The sequence below is a fragment of the Musca autumnalis genome, unplaced genomic scaffold (genome assembly GCF_047663935.1).
Source record: "Musca autumnalis isolate F117 unplaced genomic scaffold, ASM4766393v1 scaffold_4, whole genome shotgun sequence".
Taxonomy (NCBI): Eukaryota; Metazoa; Arthropoda; class Insecta; order Diptera; family Muscidae; genus Musca; species Musca autumnalis.
In genome coordinates this window covers 55653716-55670855 of record NW_027411977.1, presented here as the reverse complement: position 1 = coordinate 55670855, position 17140 = coordinate 55653716, and the positions used below count along the sequence as shown (strand labels likewise).

Here is a 17140-nt window from a genome sequence, read left to right as displayed (position 1 = left end):
GCAGCAAGTCTTTCATTCACTGGGGTGAATCTGGATACCAGATGTTTTAGTCTCCGACTAACTACGAATCCGCAACCAAACTCATGCTTTACGTCATGGCAGCTATACTACAGTACGTCACCTTTAGGTGTTGTTGTGACGCCTTTCCCAATCCATCGTATTTCCTGTATGGCAGTAATATCGGCCTTGTACTTTTCAAGTACGTCTGCCAATGCGAAGACTGCACCTTCTCTATAAAGAGTGCGAACATTCCATGTGCAGATTCGCAGATCATGGTCCTTAAAACGTTTGCGGGGTTCGTCAACTTTAGAGGGGTTTGTTTTTCTTTTCTTTTGTTTTTTCATGGTGGGCTGTTTTTTCTAGGGGAAGGTTACTAACCCGACGCCCAAACCCAAGTTTTTAACGTTCTTATGGGTGAACGCGCGGCACATTTTAGCTCACTACCTTTAACGGGTGTTAAAGGTAGTTCCCCAGGTGACACCACGAGGAGGTCAGTGTCCACTTGAGATGAAAGAGGGACCAAGATAAACCCTGGGCTTTGCTATGTTACAACCGGTCAGGACCGTTCCTTGGTATCTTCCATTCCCTACGTCACCCTATCTCTTTCTTCTCACGAACATTAAATTCCATTTGGCAACTGAAATCTTAAAAAAAGCTTAAATCGGGTGGAATCCTTATGTGTATGGAGGCTACACCAGAACGTGGATCTATACTGCCAGTTTTTCTGCAAGAAATGTTTTGTACGTGTAAGAATTGTTTTTATCCCCAGCTAAGACAACAACATTAAATACTAAATTTCAGTCATTTCAAAGTTGTGCGATACTGTTATATGGGGGTTCTATTAAATCGTGAACCTATAGCGACAATTCTCTGCCTAAATGTTTTACAACTCTAGCAAAGACGAAATGAATCTCATTGTCGGGCATCTCGCTTGGATAATGTGGCTAGAATCGTAAAAAATTGGAAAAATCGGGTTGTATAGGTTTATGGGGCTACACCAAAACGTGGAATGATCCCTTTTCAATAACAAACATCCTAGGTGTAATATGTACTTTTGTACGGAGTTATATGACCTTTTTTATACCCTCCACCATAGTATGGAGGGTATATTAAGTTTGTCATTCCGTTTGTAACACATCGAACTAATCATTTGCGACCCTATAAAGTATATATATTCTTGATCAGGATAAAATTCTAAGACGATCTAGTTATGTCCGTCTGTCCGTCTGTTGTAATAACTCTAGCGTCCGCAATAATTAAGATAGAGTGCTGAAATTTTGCACCCGAGGCAGGTCAAGTTCGAAGATGGGCTATATCGGTCCACTCTTTGGTATAGCCCCCATATAACGGTACCTCCGGATTTGAGGTATTTTGACGTTCTTCGCCACATTTGCAGACCTAATTAGCTATAATTTGGCACTAAGGGTTCCTAGTGGTCAACAAACGTATATCCCAAAGGATATGGGCATAGGCCCATGTTTTGGTATAGCCCGCATATATCGGTACCTCCCGATTTTCGGTATTTTGAGAATTTTAGCTACAATTTTTAACCGAACTAGCTGTAATTTGCCATTTGAGGTTCTCAGTGGTCGCATAATATCTCCACCAAACATCGTCAACATAGGCCCATGTTTTTGTATAGCCCCCATATAACGGTACCTCCCGATTTTCGGTATTTCGAGAATTTTAGCCACATTTTGTGACCGAACTATCTGCAATTTGACACTTGAGGTTCTCAGTGGTCATGAAACATCTCCACTAAACATCGTCAACATAGGTCTATGTTTTGGTATGGCCCCCTTATAACCGTACCTCCCGATTTTCGGTATTTTAATCATTTTAGTTACAATTTGTAACCGAATTAGCTGTAATTTGACATTTGAGGTTCTCAGTGGTCATGAAACATCTCCACGAAACATCGGTTACATAGGTCCATGTTTTGGTATAGGCCCCATATATCGGTACCTCCCGATTTTCGGTATTTTGAGAATTTTAGCTACCATTTTTAACCGAACTAGCTGTAATTTGCCATTTGAGGTTCTCAGTGGTCGTCAAACATCTCCACCAAACATCGTAAACATAGGTCCATGTTTTGGTATAGCCCCCATATAACAGTACCTCCCGATTTTCGGTATTTTGAGAATTTCAGCTGCAATTTTTAACCGAACTAGCTGTAATTTGACATTTAAAGTTCTCAGTGGTCATAAAACATCTCAAAAGGAACATTGTCCACATAGGTCCATGTTTTGGTATAGCCGCCATATAACTGTATCTCCCGATTTTCGGTATTTTGAGAATTTAAGCTGCAATTTTTAACCGTACTAGCTGTAATCGGTATTTTGAGAATTTTAGCTACAATTTTGTCTATTCAAAAAATAATTGCAATACAGAGCCATGTTTTGGTATATCCCCCACATAACAGTACCTCCCGATTTTCGGGAATTTTCAGTGGTCACGAAATTTCTTCACAACATGGGTCCATTTTTGAGGCTCTACATTGTTTTGATGAAACTACCCTCAATTTTACTCTTGAAGTTCCCCGCAGCTATAAAAATTTCCGCCAAAAAATTTAAAGATAGGTTGACTCTTTGATATAGCCCCGTTGGTGGTACCTTTCACCTAGCTGAACACATTTTTTTAGATTAGATTAGATAACACTGTGCAACAAAATGGAGGAGAAAGTCTGGGGCACGGACAATTCCTCTTGGGGAAAAAAGACCTTGGTGAGTATATTATGAACCCCGAACGACAGATCCGCCGTGAGTCGAACTGCCGCGTTATGGCGTGATGAAATTTTTGTTATAGTCCCTGTGGGCTATCAGGAATTAGCGTTATATCTTTGTTCACTGTTGCTTAAGTGCTCTACAAAAACAACAAACAAAGATATAATGCTAATTCATGATGGCTTACAGGGTCTCTTGCAAAAACTTCATAACGCCATAACTCGGAAGTTCAACTCACGGCGCATCTGTCCTTCGGGGTTTTTCTGTCACCAAGGGAATTATCTCTGCCCCAACATTTGTCTTCACAGTGTAAGTTAAGCAATAGTGGGAGGCAGTAGGATTCTATCCATTGTCGAAAAGTTGTTCCACCTTAAATTGTGAAAGGACCCTAATTATTCCATTTTATTTAAGACTATTTTATGGTGGAGGGTATAAAAAGTTCGGCCCGGCCGAAATTAACGGCTTTTTACTTGTTAAATATTGCGAGCTCTATCTTGATTTCAACAGACATACGGATATCTTTATACCGACATTGACAAAGCGGGTCTCCCACAAATATTTTGATGTGCTACAAACGGGATGACAAAGTTAGCATACATTCCTTCATCTTATGGTGGAGGCTATAATAAAAACTTTGTAACTAATTTCCATTTTTATTATGCATACCTAAAAACATACCGAAGACTGCAGCATTATTTATTATGTTGAAACAAAGATTGATATTAAGATTCATTTGAACGAACCATAGGTTATCACATGATTCATCCCATTATAGAAATTAAAAAAAATCCATGAATATTTATTGAGCAAATCTTATTTTAAATAGCATTAAAAATGTATTCAAAATATTTAACTTCATAAATTAAGGTGTAAAACTTCACTTGTTATCGGAAAATGCACTCCACACTGCCAATCCGATCAATATGTTGAAAATATTTATATGTATATGCAAAAATAATGATGTTTATATTGCATTATTGATTAATGATTTTTTGAAAGTGTTACAAAGATTTATAATTGTTTATTGTTTTTCAAAAAAGTAACATTAACATATTTAACAAAATGAAATAAAAACAAATATGTTAATAAGTTTATGTATAACTCTGGTAATGGCCATTGATGACAGTCAGTAAATGGCCAACAACCACAAAAAACAAACCGCATGCATATCGTAAATGATGATAAATAAATTATTGTTATTTGTTGTTGTGGTTTATGTCTGTCTGTCTAGTCAATCTCGGTTTTTGCTTCAGACTAATGCCCTGCTGATAATGACTATGAAGATGTTTATTATTTTTGTTGTTGTTTTAAAATGAACCCGAAAAAAATATTGAACATCTTTTTTGTTGTACTCCCTAACCGTGTATTGTTTACATCATTATTATAATGACATTTAAATGACAGTTAAGTCATATTATTTGATTCCATATGATATTGATATGCACGTTTTTTTTGTTTATTTTTATTATAATATACGTTAATTAGGGACCTTGTTATTGGTGGGTTGGGGTAGTATATAGACCAAAGATAGGTGGATGTGCTCTTGAAAGAATTTCTCAGGGTTGTGACGTTCTAGTCACATCTAAGGTTAACTAAGTGTTAAACAATACATTAATTAATGAATTTAACGTGTTAATTTGCAAAATAAATACGCATACAGTGTGATGTGATGTTAATTTATTTTGAGTCTATTATTTATGGATCATATCATCATTTTTTAGCATATCTCTGCCCTTGGATTTACAAAATTCGTATAGAATTTATAGAATTAGTATGGTGTTTTAGATTTTATTGTACACCACTAAATTCTACAGATTAAATGTTGTTAAATATTTATATTATTTTTAACGGTCATTTCGTCTTTGGTTGACAAGGTCCGAAGTTGGTAGAATTTATTGTTTTATTGTATTTAGGAATTAAATAACCAAAGAGTCGAATAACATCCACCAAAAGACATAAAATTGATTTTTTTCTATTTTTTCTACATTTTCAGCTATAACAAATATACAGTATTCCATGACAAGGATGGAGCTTTCCAATATATGGTCGAGCTACAGACACAAGATGTTGATTTGGATTTCTGGTTATTGTCTCGAAATATGTCCATTGTGTCGGTTAGTCCAGTTATGCAACCGATATTCGAACAACGACTCAACGAATTGGGTGTATCGTATCAAGCTAAACCGCTGATGGAGGAAATGAGAGCCTTAAATGAAACTCTAAGCTCCTGCGAAGGCAGTGAGTGTGAACATAGCCGCACAAGAAGGCAGGCACGTGGTTTCTTTACACGTTTTCCCAGATACTCAGAGGTAAGTATCAATTAGACTGTGCAACAAAATGGAGGTGAAAGTCTGGGGAAAAAAATTCCTCTTGGGAAAGAAAGGCCTTGGTGAGTATATTAAGAATCCCGAACGACAGATCCGCCGTGAGTCGAACTTCCGCGTTATGGCGGAATTCCATAGGAATTTGCGTTATATCTTTGTTGTTTGAGTTTATTTTTGAGATGACATGTCTTCAGTTAAATCGAATGAGGATTATTTTCGTAGAGCACTTCGACCTTCTAACTCGCTTCCTTCAATGTCCTTTTCGTCCTTTATTTTAAGAGCCGCTATAAAAGTACCACAAGATGGCGTTTTTCAGCTTCGGTAGGTAGGTACGGCCCTCATTCACAACTAATCGATTTTGTGGCGTTTTCATTCATTCATTTTTGATATTTACCCCAATTTGATCAGAAAAAAATATGTTTTGTGTTTTTGTATGTTCTGTAACGAATATACAAAAAAAAATATATATAGTCTTTTTCTGAACAAAACGACCACGAAACGCGACAAAATCGATTAGTTGTCAATAAGAGCCGTACCTAAAATTTTCTGAGCGACATTTTTGCAGAACATTTTGAAGCTGAAAAATTTCATCTTGTGGTTCTTTTATAGCGGCTCTTAAAATACCTCCACCATAAAATATTCCTAATTAAAATTGAAAAATGTCAAATTTCGGGTAGTTCCGGCAAAAAATGTTGCCAAAACCCTAAAAGCGGCAGGTTAAGTGGAGCCTATACCAAAAAGTGGACCTAAATTACACATTTTTGGTGAGAACGTTTTGTGACTACCATCAAAATACAGAAAATCGGGAGGTAAAGTTATATGGGGGCCATACCGAAACATGCACCTATGTTGATTTTTGGTAGAGAGGTTTCGTGACTACTATGTTGACGATTTTTGATAGAGAAGTTCATAAGCACTTGGTTAAAAATTGTAGCATAAATCCTCAAAATACCGAAAATCGGGAGGTACCTTTATATAGAGGCTATACCAAAACATGGACCTATGTTGACGATTTTTGGTAGAGAAGGTTCGTGGCCACTGGGACATTTAATTGTCAAATTACAGCTAGTTCGGTTAAAAATCGTTGTTTAAATCCTCGAAATAATGAAATTCGGAAGAAACCTCTATACGGGGGCTGCACCAAAACATGCTCCTATGTTGACGTTTTTTGATGGAGAATGTTCGTGACCACTGGAAACCTCAAATGTCAAATTGCAGCTAGTTTGTTTAAAAATTGTAGCTAAAACCCACAAAGTACCGAAAATCGGAAGGAATCTTTATACGGGGGCTATACCAAAACATGGCTCTATTTTGACAATTTTTGATGGAGAACTTTCTTGTACACTGAGAACCTTAAATGTCAAATTGCAGCTAGTTCGGTAAACAAATTGTAGCCAAAACCCTCCAAATACCGTAAATCGGGAGGTACCGTGATATGAGGCCTATACCTAAACATTGACCAATGTTGGCAGTTTTTGGTGGAGTAGTGTTGTGAACCATAAGAACCTTAAGTGCCAAATTACAGCTAGTTCGGTTATAAATTGTAGCTAAAAACCTCGGTATAAAGAAAATCGGGAGGTACCGTTATATGGGGCCTATACCTAAACATGGACTTATGTTCATAGTTTTTGGTGGAGTGGTGTTGTGACCCCTATGAACCTAAAATTTCAAATTTTAGCTAGTTCCGTTAAAAAATGTGGCTAAAACCCTAACCATACATAACCATAGACCTATGTTGATAGTTTTTGGTGGAGTGGTGTTGTGACCCCTAAGAACCTTGAATGTCAAATTACAGCTAGTTCCGATAAAATTGTGGCGGTTATATGTCAAATTACAGCTAGTTCGGTTATAAATTGTAGCTAAGAACCTTAAAATAACGAAAATCGGGATGTACCGTTATATGGGGCCTATACCTAAACATGAATATACGAGTATGTTGATAGTTTTTGGTGGAGTGGTGTTGTGGCCCCTAGGAACCTTTCATGTCGAATTACAGCTAGTTTGTTTAAAAATTTTAGCTAAAAACCCTCAAAATACCGGAAATCGGGAGGTAACGTTATATGGGGGCTATACCTAAACATGGACCTATGTTGACAGTTTTTGGTGGAGTAGTATTGTGAACCATAAGAACCTTAAATTTCAAATTTAGCTAGTTCCGTTAAAAATTGTGGCTAAAACCCTCAAAATACCGAAAATCGGGAGGTACGGTTATATGGGGCTATACCTTAGCATGGACCTATGTTAACTGTTTTTGAGGGAGTAGTGTTCTGGCCCCTAGGAGCCTTTCATGTCAAATTACAGCTAGTTTGTTTAAAAATTGTAGCTTAAACCCTCAAAATACCGAAAATCGGGTGGTACCGTTATATGGGGGCTATACCTAAACATGGACCTATGTTAACAATTTTGATGGAGAACTTTCTTGACCACTGAGGACCTCAAATGTCAAAGGTCTATACCTACGCATTGACCCATGTTTACAGTTTTTTGTGGAGTAGTGTTGTGAACCCTAAGAACCTTAAGTGTCAAATTACAGCTAGTTGTAGCTAAAACCCTCAAAATAACGAAAATCAGGAGGTACGTTATATGGGGGCTATACCTAACCATGGACCTATGTTAGCAGTTTTTGGGGGAGAAGTGTTGTGGCCCCTAGGAGCCTTTCATGTCAAATTACAGCTAGTTCGGTTATAAATTGTTGCTAAAACCCTCAAAATACGGAATATCGCGAGGCACCGTTTTATGGGGGCTATACCTAACCATAGACCTATGTTAGCAGTTTTTGGGGGAGTTGTGGCCCCTAGGAGCCTTGCATGTCAAATTACAGCTAGTTCGGTTAAAAATTGTAGCTAAAACCCTCAAATACCGAAAATCGACCGTAATATGGGGCTACACCTAAACATAGACCTGTGTTAACAGTTTTTAGTGGAGCAGTGTTCTGACCCCCAAGAACCCTAAATGCCAAATGCTAGCTGTAATTTGGCTAAAACCCTCAAAAAAATACCGAAAATCGGGAGGTACCGTTGTATAGGAGCTATACCAAAGCATGGACCGATATAGCCCATCTTCGAACTTGACCTGCTACATTAAATCCTGGACCTATACAATTCTCTGAATGAATGTTGTATACCCTAGTGAAGACTATATCCAAACGTTATGCCATTTCGGTGTAGTACCGGCTCGGTAGTGTGCAATAAATCCTTCAAAATATAGAGCTATATCAATACGTGGACCTACATTGAAAATGGGTTAAATACAAAACATCCTAGATGTATCTCTATATTAAATATTGCGAACGGAATGACAATGTTATTATCCATCTTATGGCGGAGGGTAGATTAGGTTGTTGTTGTAGCAACGCAAATATATCCGTTGCTCTGTATCCAGATTCAAAAATTCTGCAACCATAAAGAATCAGGAGAGAGACAGGAGAGAGAGACAGGTCAGTGGGGTTAGCTGAGCTCTAAATAAATGCAGCATGTCGTGTGGTCCCCATCCACATGTAGGGCATGTATTGTATATCATGGCATCAATTCCAATCCACCCGTGTTTGTCTTGGCAGCTGGAGTTCTTCTGCCGCGATGGATGCGCGTGCGGCATTCACATTGTACCTTTGTGCTACCTGCGCAACTGCATCAGTAGGAATGTTATTTAAGCCTGCCTGCTATGCTCGTTGATTTAGAGGTTCTCGTTTATACCTTTGGACCTCTCTCTCTCTCCAGGTCATGAAGATCTCTCCTGACGTGCCTGGGTGGTTGAAGCCAGTGGATTAGATCGTGGCAGGCATGTTCATGGCGGTAACACCCAAGCATGTACAACATAGGCAACATCTTGTTATGTAAAATCTTCGTCTCCTCATGGAGACGGTCGACTGGTATAATGAAGATGCACCCTGTTCAGTCCTCTGGGCGGCATTCCGGCAGGATTGAATATTCTTTCACACACTAACATTTGCATACCACAATGGCATCGCGCAGCTTACCACAGCCGGTCCATGCTTCGCAGTAAAAAAACATTTAAACAACCCAGAATGCCGCCCGGTAAACTGCAACAGGTTGCCTCCTCATGGTACCTCCCAATCTGCTAGCCTTGTTAATACCCCTCCTGCTGACCTACCCGAGGTTGACCAGTTCATCATTTCAGCAAACTTAATGGGTAAGCTTCTACTTGATTGTAGACTTAAGCCTTGAAGAAGCTAGAGAGTTGAATTTCACCCAGTTGGTCTTCCAGGGGTTCCTGTATGGCCGATACTTTTTACTTCTATGCGAGCTTTGGCAGTGTATCGCTCCGTGATCCGAAAAGGAACGTTCCTGCTATTCTCTTCGGTTCAGTATAGACGTATTTTCCATGTTTGTAAGAGTGAGGCCTATTTCCTCTTCCCTAACCTTATTCTGGAAGGTGGGCGTATTTCACTATTGCATTCTAGCTGATTAATAATTGAAATAAAGTGAAGTGGTGAGCATTTGCACCGCAGTTCATTACTATACTGCAACTGCCCGATGTCTTGTCCACTCCTTTGCACACAAATTGATTTGGTGGCCGGGTACTTCATACGACATGTAGACGGGAGTAAGCACCAAGACTTTAAAAGCCTACTTACAGCCTCACTACTGTCACTGTAATTATAGAGTTGAATAAGATCTAGACTTTTCTTAGCTACAACACATGTCCCCATTGTACACGTGAATAGGGAGCAACGGCCATCGTTTTGTTCAGAAAACTTGTATTTGTGTAAAGATATTTTCTGAACCAAAGTTCTAGTAAGGGAGAGTAAAAGTTTTGCTGTCGCCACTTTGCAGTGATGAAGGTTTATTTGCACCAGGCAAAGACCATGTTTCTTTAATTCTTTTCGGTGACCCCGAGATGCGGAACCGAAACCACCCTAGCCACAATGTATTTCATGCCCTCGTTGTTGCTCATGAACTTCAAAATGGGACCCTCTTTCTGGAATGAGTTGACTAACTTATAGCGGTCGACCTGGAGTCCTCTATTCTGTTTGTGGATCAGTTTCTATACCTCTGTCACATGCGAGTTAAGAGGTGACACCTATGTTGTGGTTGCAGCTTTGCAAGGGATTTCGGCAATACTCGTTGTGCGCAAGCGCAATTTTTATCTGGATAAGAAAATCTTTAGATCCTTCTCCTGACAATTATTGACTTTGAAACCCTAGAAACCTGTCATCCACGTCGTCAGAAGTTATGACCTTCTTCAGACGATTTCCACCGGCAACCAAAGATGCTAACAGATTCCGTTTTTACGATCAGACTTGTCTATTATTGCTACTAGAAGGCCCTCTGGTGGCGATAATTATCGCAGATGGCTTCTTACCAGAATGTTTGGGGAGTTTTCTATAGGCAACCTTTTCAGACCTTCCCAGGTCGAACTCCTTTACATATCTAACGAGCGGCCACCATCGCGTACCAAGATGAGTGTTGGGTGATAATTATCGCAGATCGCTTCTTACTAGAAGGTTTTGGGGTTTTTTCCCTGGCCAACCTTAGCATACCTTCCCAGGTCGAACTACTTTAAATATATAACGAGCGGCCACTATTGCGTACGTAGTTGAGTGATTGACCGACGAACGTTCCACCGTTATCTTAGCACTTGGCTGTAGATCCTCAAAAGAACGCACTCTGTCTGTTGTTAAGTGGCTGTTTTCGGAGCATTAGCCTGCTTTGAGGTTCATGGACTGTGCGTCGCATAGTTCAAATAGCTTCATTCTTCCCGGAAGGGCTGGACTTTTTGGTGCCGCCAAGTTTGCATCGATCTGTTTATGTGATTTCAGCAAATTGGTAGTTCCATAACCCTTTCAACTCATGTTTCCCCCAGCCACTTTAGCGGTAGCCGCAGGGTAAGCTGTCACACTAGCTGAGGCCTTGTGTGGCTGTTTCGTTTGCGGTTGCCCCTCGGCTTCTTCGACTTTGGAGCGAAAGTCACCTTAGTGGAGTCCGATCGTGTCGTTGGGGCCGATGGAGGTGGGTTTGGCACGATGGCTGTCCCAGCCGGAAAGCTTGGAACCACCCGCTTCTGGACTTGATTCGACCAGGTTAATGGACTGGTGAATACATCGGGGCTAGTGAACGGAATTCGTTTGGTAGATTGCAAATGCTTCTTAATTTGAGGTTACTTCCCCTCGAAGTGCTTCACCAAGCGAAGCTTCAGCATTCTCTCCTGAAATTTTTTATGCCCTCTATAATGATATGGAGGGTATAAATACATTGTTCGTTTGTAACTCATCGAAATATTCATCGGAGACCCTATGAAGTATATATATTCTTGATCAGGATAAAATTCTAAGTCGATATAACCAAGTCCATCTGTCCGTCCGTCTGTTGAAATAAAGATACATCTCGCAATTTTTAAGATAGAGCTTTGTAATTTGGTATAGAAGTTTATATTACTCCTAGGATGATTGGTGTTGCAAATGGGCTATACCGGTCCACGTTTTGATATAGCCCCCATAGAACGGTACCCCCGATTTTTGATAATGTCAACGTTTTAGCTTCATTATCACACAGAAGTGGCTGAAATTGGGTACTTAGTATTCGTTGGGGGGCATAAAATTCCCCCAGAAATTTTCCGGTATATGTCCACGTCTACATATAACCCCCATAGAACAGTACCTCCCGATTTTCGGTATTTTGAAGGTTCAATATTCCTCAATATTCCACCGAAATGGCTGCAATTTGGTATTTAGTCTTTGCTGGGGGTATAAAACTTTACCCCAGAAATTTGTCGGTCCATGCCTTATTATAGCCCCCATAGAACGCATATCTCCCGGAAATGGCTGAAATTTGGTATTTAGACTTTGCTGAGGGTATTCGAAATTTGTCCGTTTAGGTCCAAGTCTTCGTATAGCTTCGATAGGACGGTACCTCCCGATTTTTGATATTTTGAAGGTTGTGGCCTCAATATCCCACCGAAATGGCTGAATATTGATATTTGGGCTTAGTTGGAGGTATTCACCTTTCCCTTCTAAATTTGTCGGTATAGCTCCACGCCTTCAAATAGCCCCCATAGAACGGTACCTCCCGATTTTCGGTATTTTGAAGGTTGTGGCCTAAATACCCCACCGTAATTGCTGAAATTTGGTACGTTGTCTTCTTTAGGGATATACAACTTTCCACCTGAAATTTGTCGGTATAATTCCACGTCTTCATATAGCCCCAACAGAACGGTCCCTCCCGATGTTCAGTATTTCGAAAATTGTGGTCTCAATATCTTACCAAAATGTCTGAAATTTGTTATTTAGTCTTTGTTGGGGGTATAAAAATTTCCAGCCGCAATTTGTCGATATACATTGGTCCACGTCTTCATATAGCCCCCTTAAGAATGGTACCACCACATTTTCCGTATTTTGAAGGTTGTGGCCTCAATATTCTACTGAAATGGCTTACATTTGGTATTAAGTCTTCGTTAGGGATGTAGAACTTTCCACCCGAAATTTGTCGGTAAAGGCCTTTTATATCGATACATCTCATGGTGGAGGTTATAACAAGTTCGACGAACGTAACGCCATTCTTTGGTTGAATTTTCGACTACATTCTGACTCAATTTTCCGTTTTGTCTTTTTCTGAAGAAGACTACTATCTCTCTCGATATCTATCTTGTGTAACAGGTGCTGCTGTTACTTAGGCTTTAGGCTAACGAGGGTGTATACAGTTTCATACTACCAAAATGTGTCTCATCCATATATCCGTTTCAGGCAAGTACTTTTACCTATGTTAGTCAGTTTGTCTAGATAAAGAGCACGATAACTCTCAAACGGTGGTCCAAAACTTAGGTCTTGCAACATTCGGTCGAAACTTAGTTTATGTTCAAAGGTGGACCATATCGGTACACTCTTTTTGGTACCATTTTCACAAAAGTTCAAAAATTTTCGCTAAAATTATCCACAAGATAAGTCTCGAAAGGAGTAACCGACCTGGTCCATACTTTGCAGGTCGTAATATTTCTGTCAGGTATAGATCAGGTTAGAATATGTACTATATCAGTCCACTTCTTCGAGTTCCTCCCATATAACATTTCAAAATTTTCCGAAAATGTCCAGCTAAAGACCTGCTCTCAAATCGCTTTGATTTTTTTGCAGCAGGTTATGCTCGCTCCTGTCTCTTTTACGCCGGTTTAAATTTGTCAGGAACAAGCCCATGCTTTCCGAGAAAATGGCCCGAAAGCTGTTAAAAACCCCTATGGGCACCATGTGTAGTGGTTGAAGTACATGTCAACTCTCGAACGGTTCAGCCGATTTGGTCCCAACTTTGGATCTTGTGATTTTTTCCCTTAGTTTAAGTGCGAAGATAGGCGATATCGTTTACCTTCCCGACAAATGAATACACTTTTTCACTAAATTGGTGCGCATGTTAACTATCGAATGGACTAACCGATTTGCTCCAAACTTTGCACATCGTAATATTTCTTTGGCCCAAAAATTCCAAATATCCGGCCTCCTCTGTTTTTATACCCTCCACCATATGGAGGGTATAATTAAATTTGTCATTCCGTTTGTAACACATCGAAATATTCGTCGGAGACCCTATAAAGTATATATATTATTGATCAGCATAAAATTCTATGTCGATTTGACCATGTCCGTCTATCCGTCCGTCCGTCTGTCTGTTGAAATCAAGATACAGCTCGCAATTTTAAAGATAGAGAGTCAAAATTTGGTACAGAAGTTTTTATTACTTGCAGGAAGGTTGGTATTGAAAATGGGACATATCGGTCCACGTTTTGATATAGCCCCCATAGAACGGTACCTCCCGATTTTCGGTATTTTTAAGGTTTTAGCTTCATTATCCTACCAAAATGGCTGAAATTTGGTACGTAGTCTTCTTTAGGGGTACAAAACTTTCCCCCAGAATTTTGTCGGTATCGGTCCACACCTTCATATAGCCCCCATAGAACGGTACCTCCCGATTTTCGGTATTTTGTAGGTTTTAGCTTCATTATCACACCGAAATGGCTGAAATTTGGTACTTAGTCTACGTTGGTGGTACAAAACTTTCCCCCACAACTTTGTCGGTATCGGTCCACACCTTCATATAGCCCCCATAGAACGGTACCTCCCGATTTTCGGTATTTTGAAGGTTTTAGCTTCATTTTCACACCGCAATGGCTGAAATTTGGTACTTAGTCTACGTTGGTGGTATAAAACTTTCCCCCAGAACTTTGTCGGTATCGGTCCACGCCTTCATATAGCCCCCATGGAAAAGTACCTCCCGATTTTTCGTATTTTGAAGGTTGTATCTTCAATATTCCACCAAAATGGCTGAAATTTGGTATTTTGTCTTTAATGTGATATAAAACTGTTCGCCAGAAATATGTCTGTACAGGTCCACGCTTTCATATTGCCCCATTTCTGACTAAAATTCGTCGGTATAGGTCCACGTTTCGATATAGCCCCCATAGAACGGTACCTCCGGATTTTCGTAATACTGAAGATTGTGACGTCAATATCCAACCGAAATGGCTGAAATTCGTTATTTCGTCTTCCAAGAGTTATAAAATATTCCAGAAGAGTATTATCAGTATAGGTCCACGTCTTCCTATATCCCCATAGAAGCTTACTTCTTGATTTTCGGTATTTTTTTAGTTTTAGCCACATTCTCTTACCGAAATATAGGAAGTTTGGTATTTAGTCTTCTTTGAGCCTAAAAACTTTCCGTCAAAAATTTGTCGGTATAGATCGACGTTTTGAAATAGCCCCCATAGAATGGGGCCTCACATTGTTTTACCGAAATTGCTGAAATTTAGTATTAAGTCTTCTTCATACACGAAAGGAAACTAATTATTCCATTTTACTTCAATACAACTTGTGGTGGAGGGCATAACAAGTTCGGTCCGGCCGAACTTAACGCCGTTCTTACTTGTTGTTTTTATCGCAGTCATGGGCTGAGGGTATTAATATGATAGCATAACCGACAGTTTTCTTCGTTTGTTTTCCAAGCCTCCAAATGCGGTTTTTGTCCTTTAAAATCTAACCAATAACAAACGATAGTATTGCATAGATTTTTTTGCGAATGATTTACTTCAACAATGGGCAACAATAGCAACAGTAACTGATGGGCCTCCCCGGCAATTAAATTCTGTCTACTTCCTTGGTTAATGAGCGCAAGACCTTTTTTTTCGGGATTTTCGTATTTTATTTTTCTAGCTCAACCAATTACAGTCGAAATCGCTTATAACGTCGGTCAAGGGACCGACGGAATTTGTCGCTATAAGCGATAGGGCTATTAAGGGCCCCAGAGATTAGGGACTTTTGGATATCGTCGTTATAACCGATATGACGTTATAAACGACGACGTTATAAGCGATTTCGACTGTACATTGACATGCTATGAGTACTTTCAGCAATTTTCGTATCCATTTTGGCCCAATTTCCAAATTGCCCTTCTTATTTCAAATTTCCACTGCATCTTACCTTGATAAAAATTGAGGAGAAATACACTTATTTATTTTATTTCTTTTTCTTTATAGGTTTTAAGTTTTATGAATGCTTTGGCTGCTCGTTACCCCCAGTATTGTCGCTATGAATCTTTGGGCCGTTCCTCTGAGGGTCGTCACTTGGCTGCCTTGTCCATTTCGTTGAACAGCCGTGTGCGTCCACGTCGTGTTGCCTATATTCAGGCTGGTGTTCATGGTCGTGAATGGATTACACCATTGTCGGTGCTATATTTCGCCAATGAGATGTTGTCCAATATTCGTGCCTTCCAAAAGGTACTCAGCGATGTGGAGCTGTATTTGCTGCCCTTGGCTAATCCTGATGGTTATGAATACTCATTTACTACGGTATGTTGACTAACTTTTACTTTTAATCTACAAAAATAATTATTATTTTACTGTTTCCTTTTTCAGGATCGATTCTGGCGCAAAAACAGACATCGTTATCCCGGTCGTTCATGTGTTGGTGTTGATATTAATCGTAATTTTGCTAATAATTGGAATGCTCGTGGTGCCAGTCAAAATGTAATTGAAAAAGATAAATGAATTGCAAGGAAAACAGAACTAATCTGCGTTCGGATTTTGTTTTTGCTTTTATTTCAGCTTTGCTCTGAAGTCTTTTCGGGTACATCACCTGCTTCGGAACCGGAAACAGCAGCAATTACACGTTATTTGGAATATAATCGCCATCGTGTCAAGCTAAGTTTGGATGTCCATTCGTTTGGCAAATTCATTTTCTATCCTTACGGCTATGCCAGGTAGGTAGCGGCGGCGGCAGATCCATTTTAAAACCGGAAAATGCCAATTAAACCATTATTTCCTCTCGTTCCAGAAACGCCTTTGCTCCCACACGTAACTTCTTGCATCAGGTGGCGTTGCGTGCCGGCAGCCAGATTGCCAAATATCGTGGCACCGTTTACACTGTCGGTACATCGGCAAATATTTTGTATGAAGCTTCCGGTGGTCTTGATGACTATGCTTATGGCAATTTGGGCATACCCATGTCCTTTACTCTGGAATTGCCCGGCGAAAACTTCCAAGTTGCCTCCGGTGATATCATACACATTTGCAAGGAGACATTTGCTGGTTTTGTTGAATTTGTACGCCATGTTAGTTTGTTTTAAAAGGCACGCCTCTTCATGCTGGGGAGTATCGTTGTGAAGTGTCGCAAATGAACTGCAAAGCAGATTCGATGCTTAATTTAGTTTTTAAGTATTTCTAATTTACATACTATTTATGTACATATATAATGCTATTTTGCATTTTATTTCAAAACAATTTTTATACTCATATTTTTTGTTGGAATTGTATTCTGTACACACATACATACCTACATGTGTGGCTCCTTAATACCTTTAGCGAATTTTTAACTTGTCATTTTGATATTTCATAATTTAGTATTTTAATTTAATTGTTAATTAATTTTAATGAAATAAAATTATAAAAAACAAACATTGGTTTCCAGTTTCCAAACTTTGTCTTGTTCGATGGAGCCGATGAATTTTTGGTTTCCAATAAAACGAGTTTTTGGCTTATACTCGTATACATACATATGTATCGGCCGAATTAATTATAATTTGGGGTTTTATGTTTAAAGAGATTACAAAATGTATTTTTTTTTCATAAAAATAGATATTCTAAATAGATCTACGTTTTGGT

At 39.3% G+C, this 17140-nt stretch overlaps 1 protein-coding gene across 1 annotated transcript in view; it reads left to right on the top strand.

The window, feature by feature from the left end:
* Nucleotides 1-16933, top strand: part of LOC141401054 (carboxypeptidase B) — a 48073-nt gene extending 31140 nt beyond the window's left edge. The window contains exons 2-6 of the mRNA XM_073980874.1: nt 4717-5032; nt 15518-15829; nt 15896-16006; nt 16085-16239; nt 16314-16933. Coding sequence (XP_073836975.1) covers nt 4717-5032; nt 15518-15829; nt 15896-16006; nt 16085-16239; nt 16314-16605 — 1186 coding nt within the window. The 3' untranslated portion in view covers nt 16606-16933. The remainder of the gene's footprint in view (nt 1-4716; nt 5033-15517; nt 15830-15895; nt 16007-16084; nt 16240-16313) is intronic.
* The last annotated feature ends 207 nt before the right edge of the window (nt 16934-17140 follow it).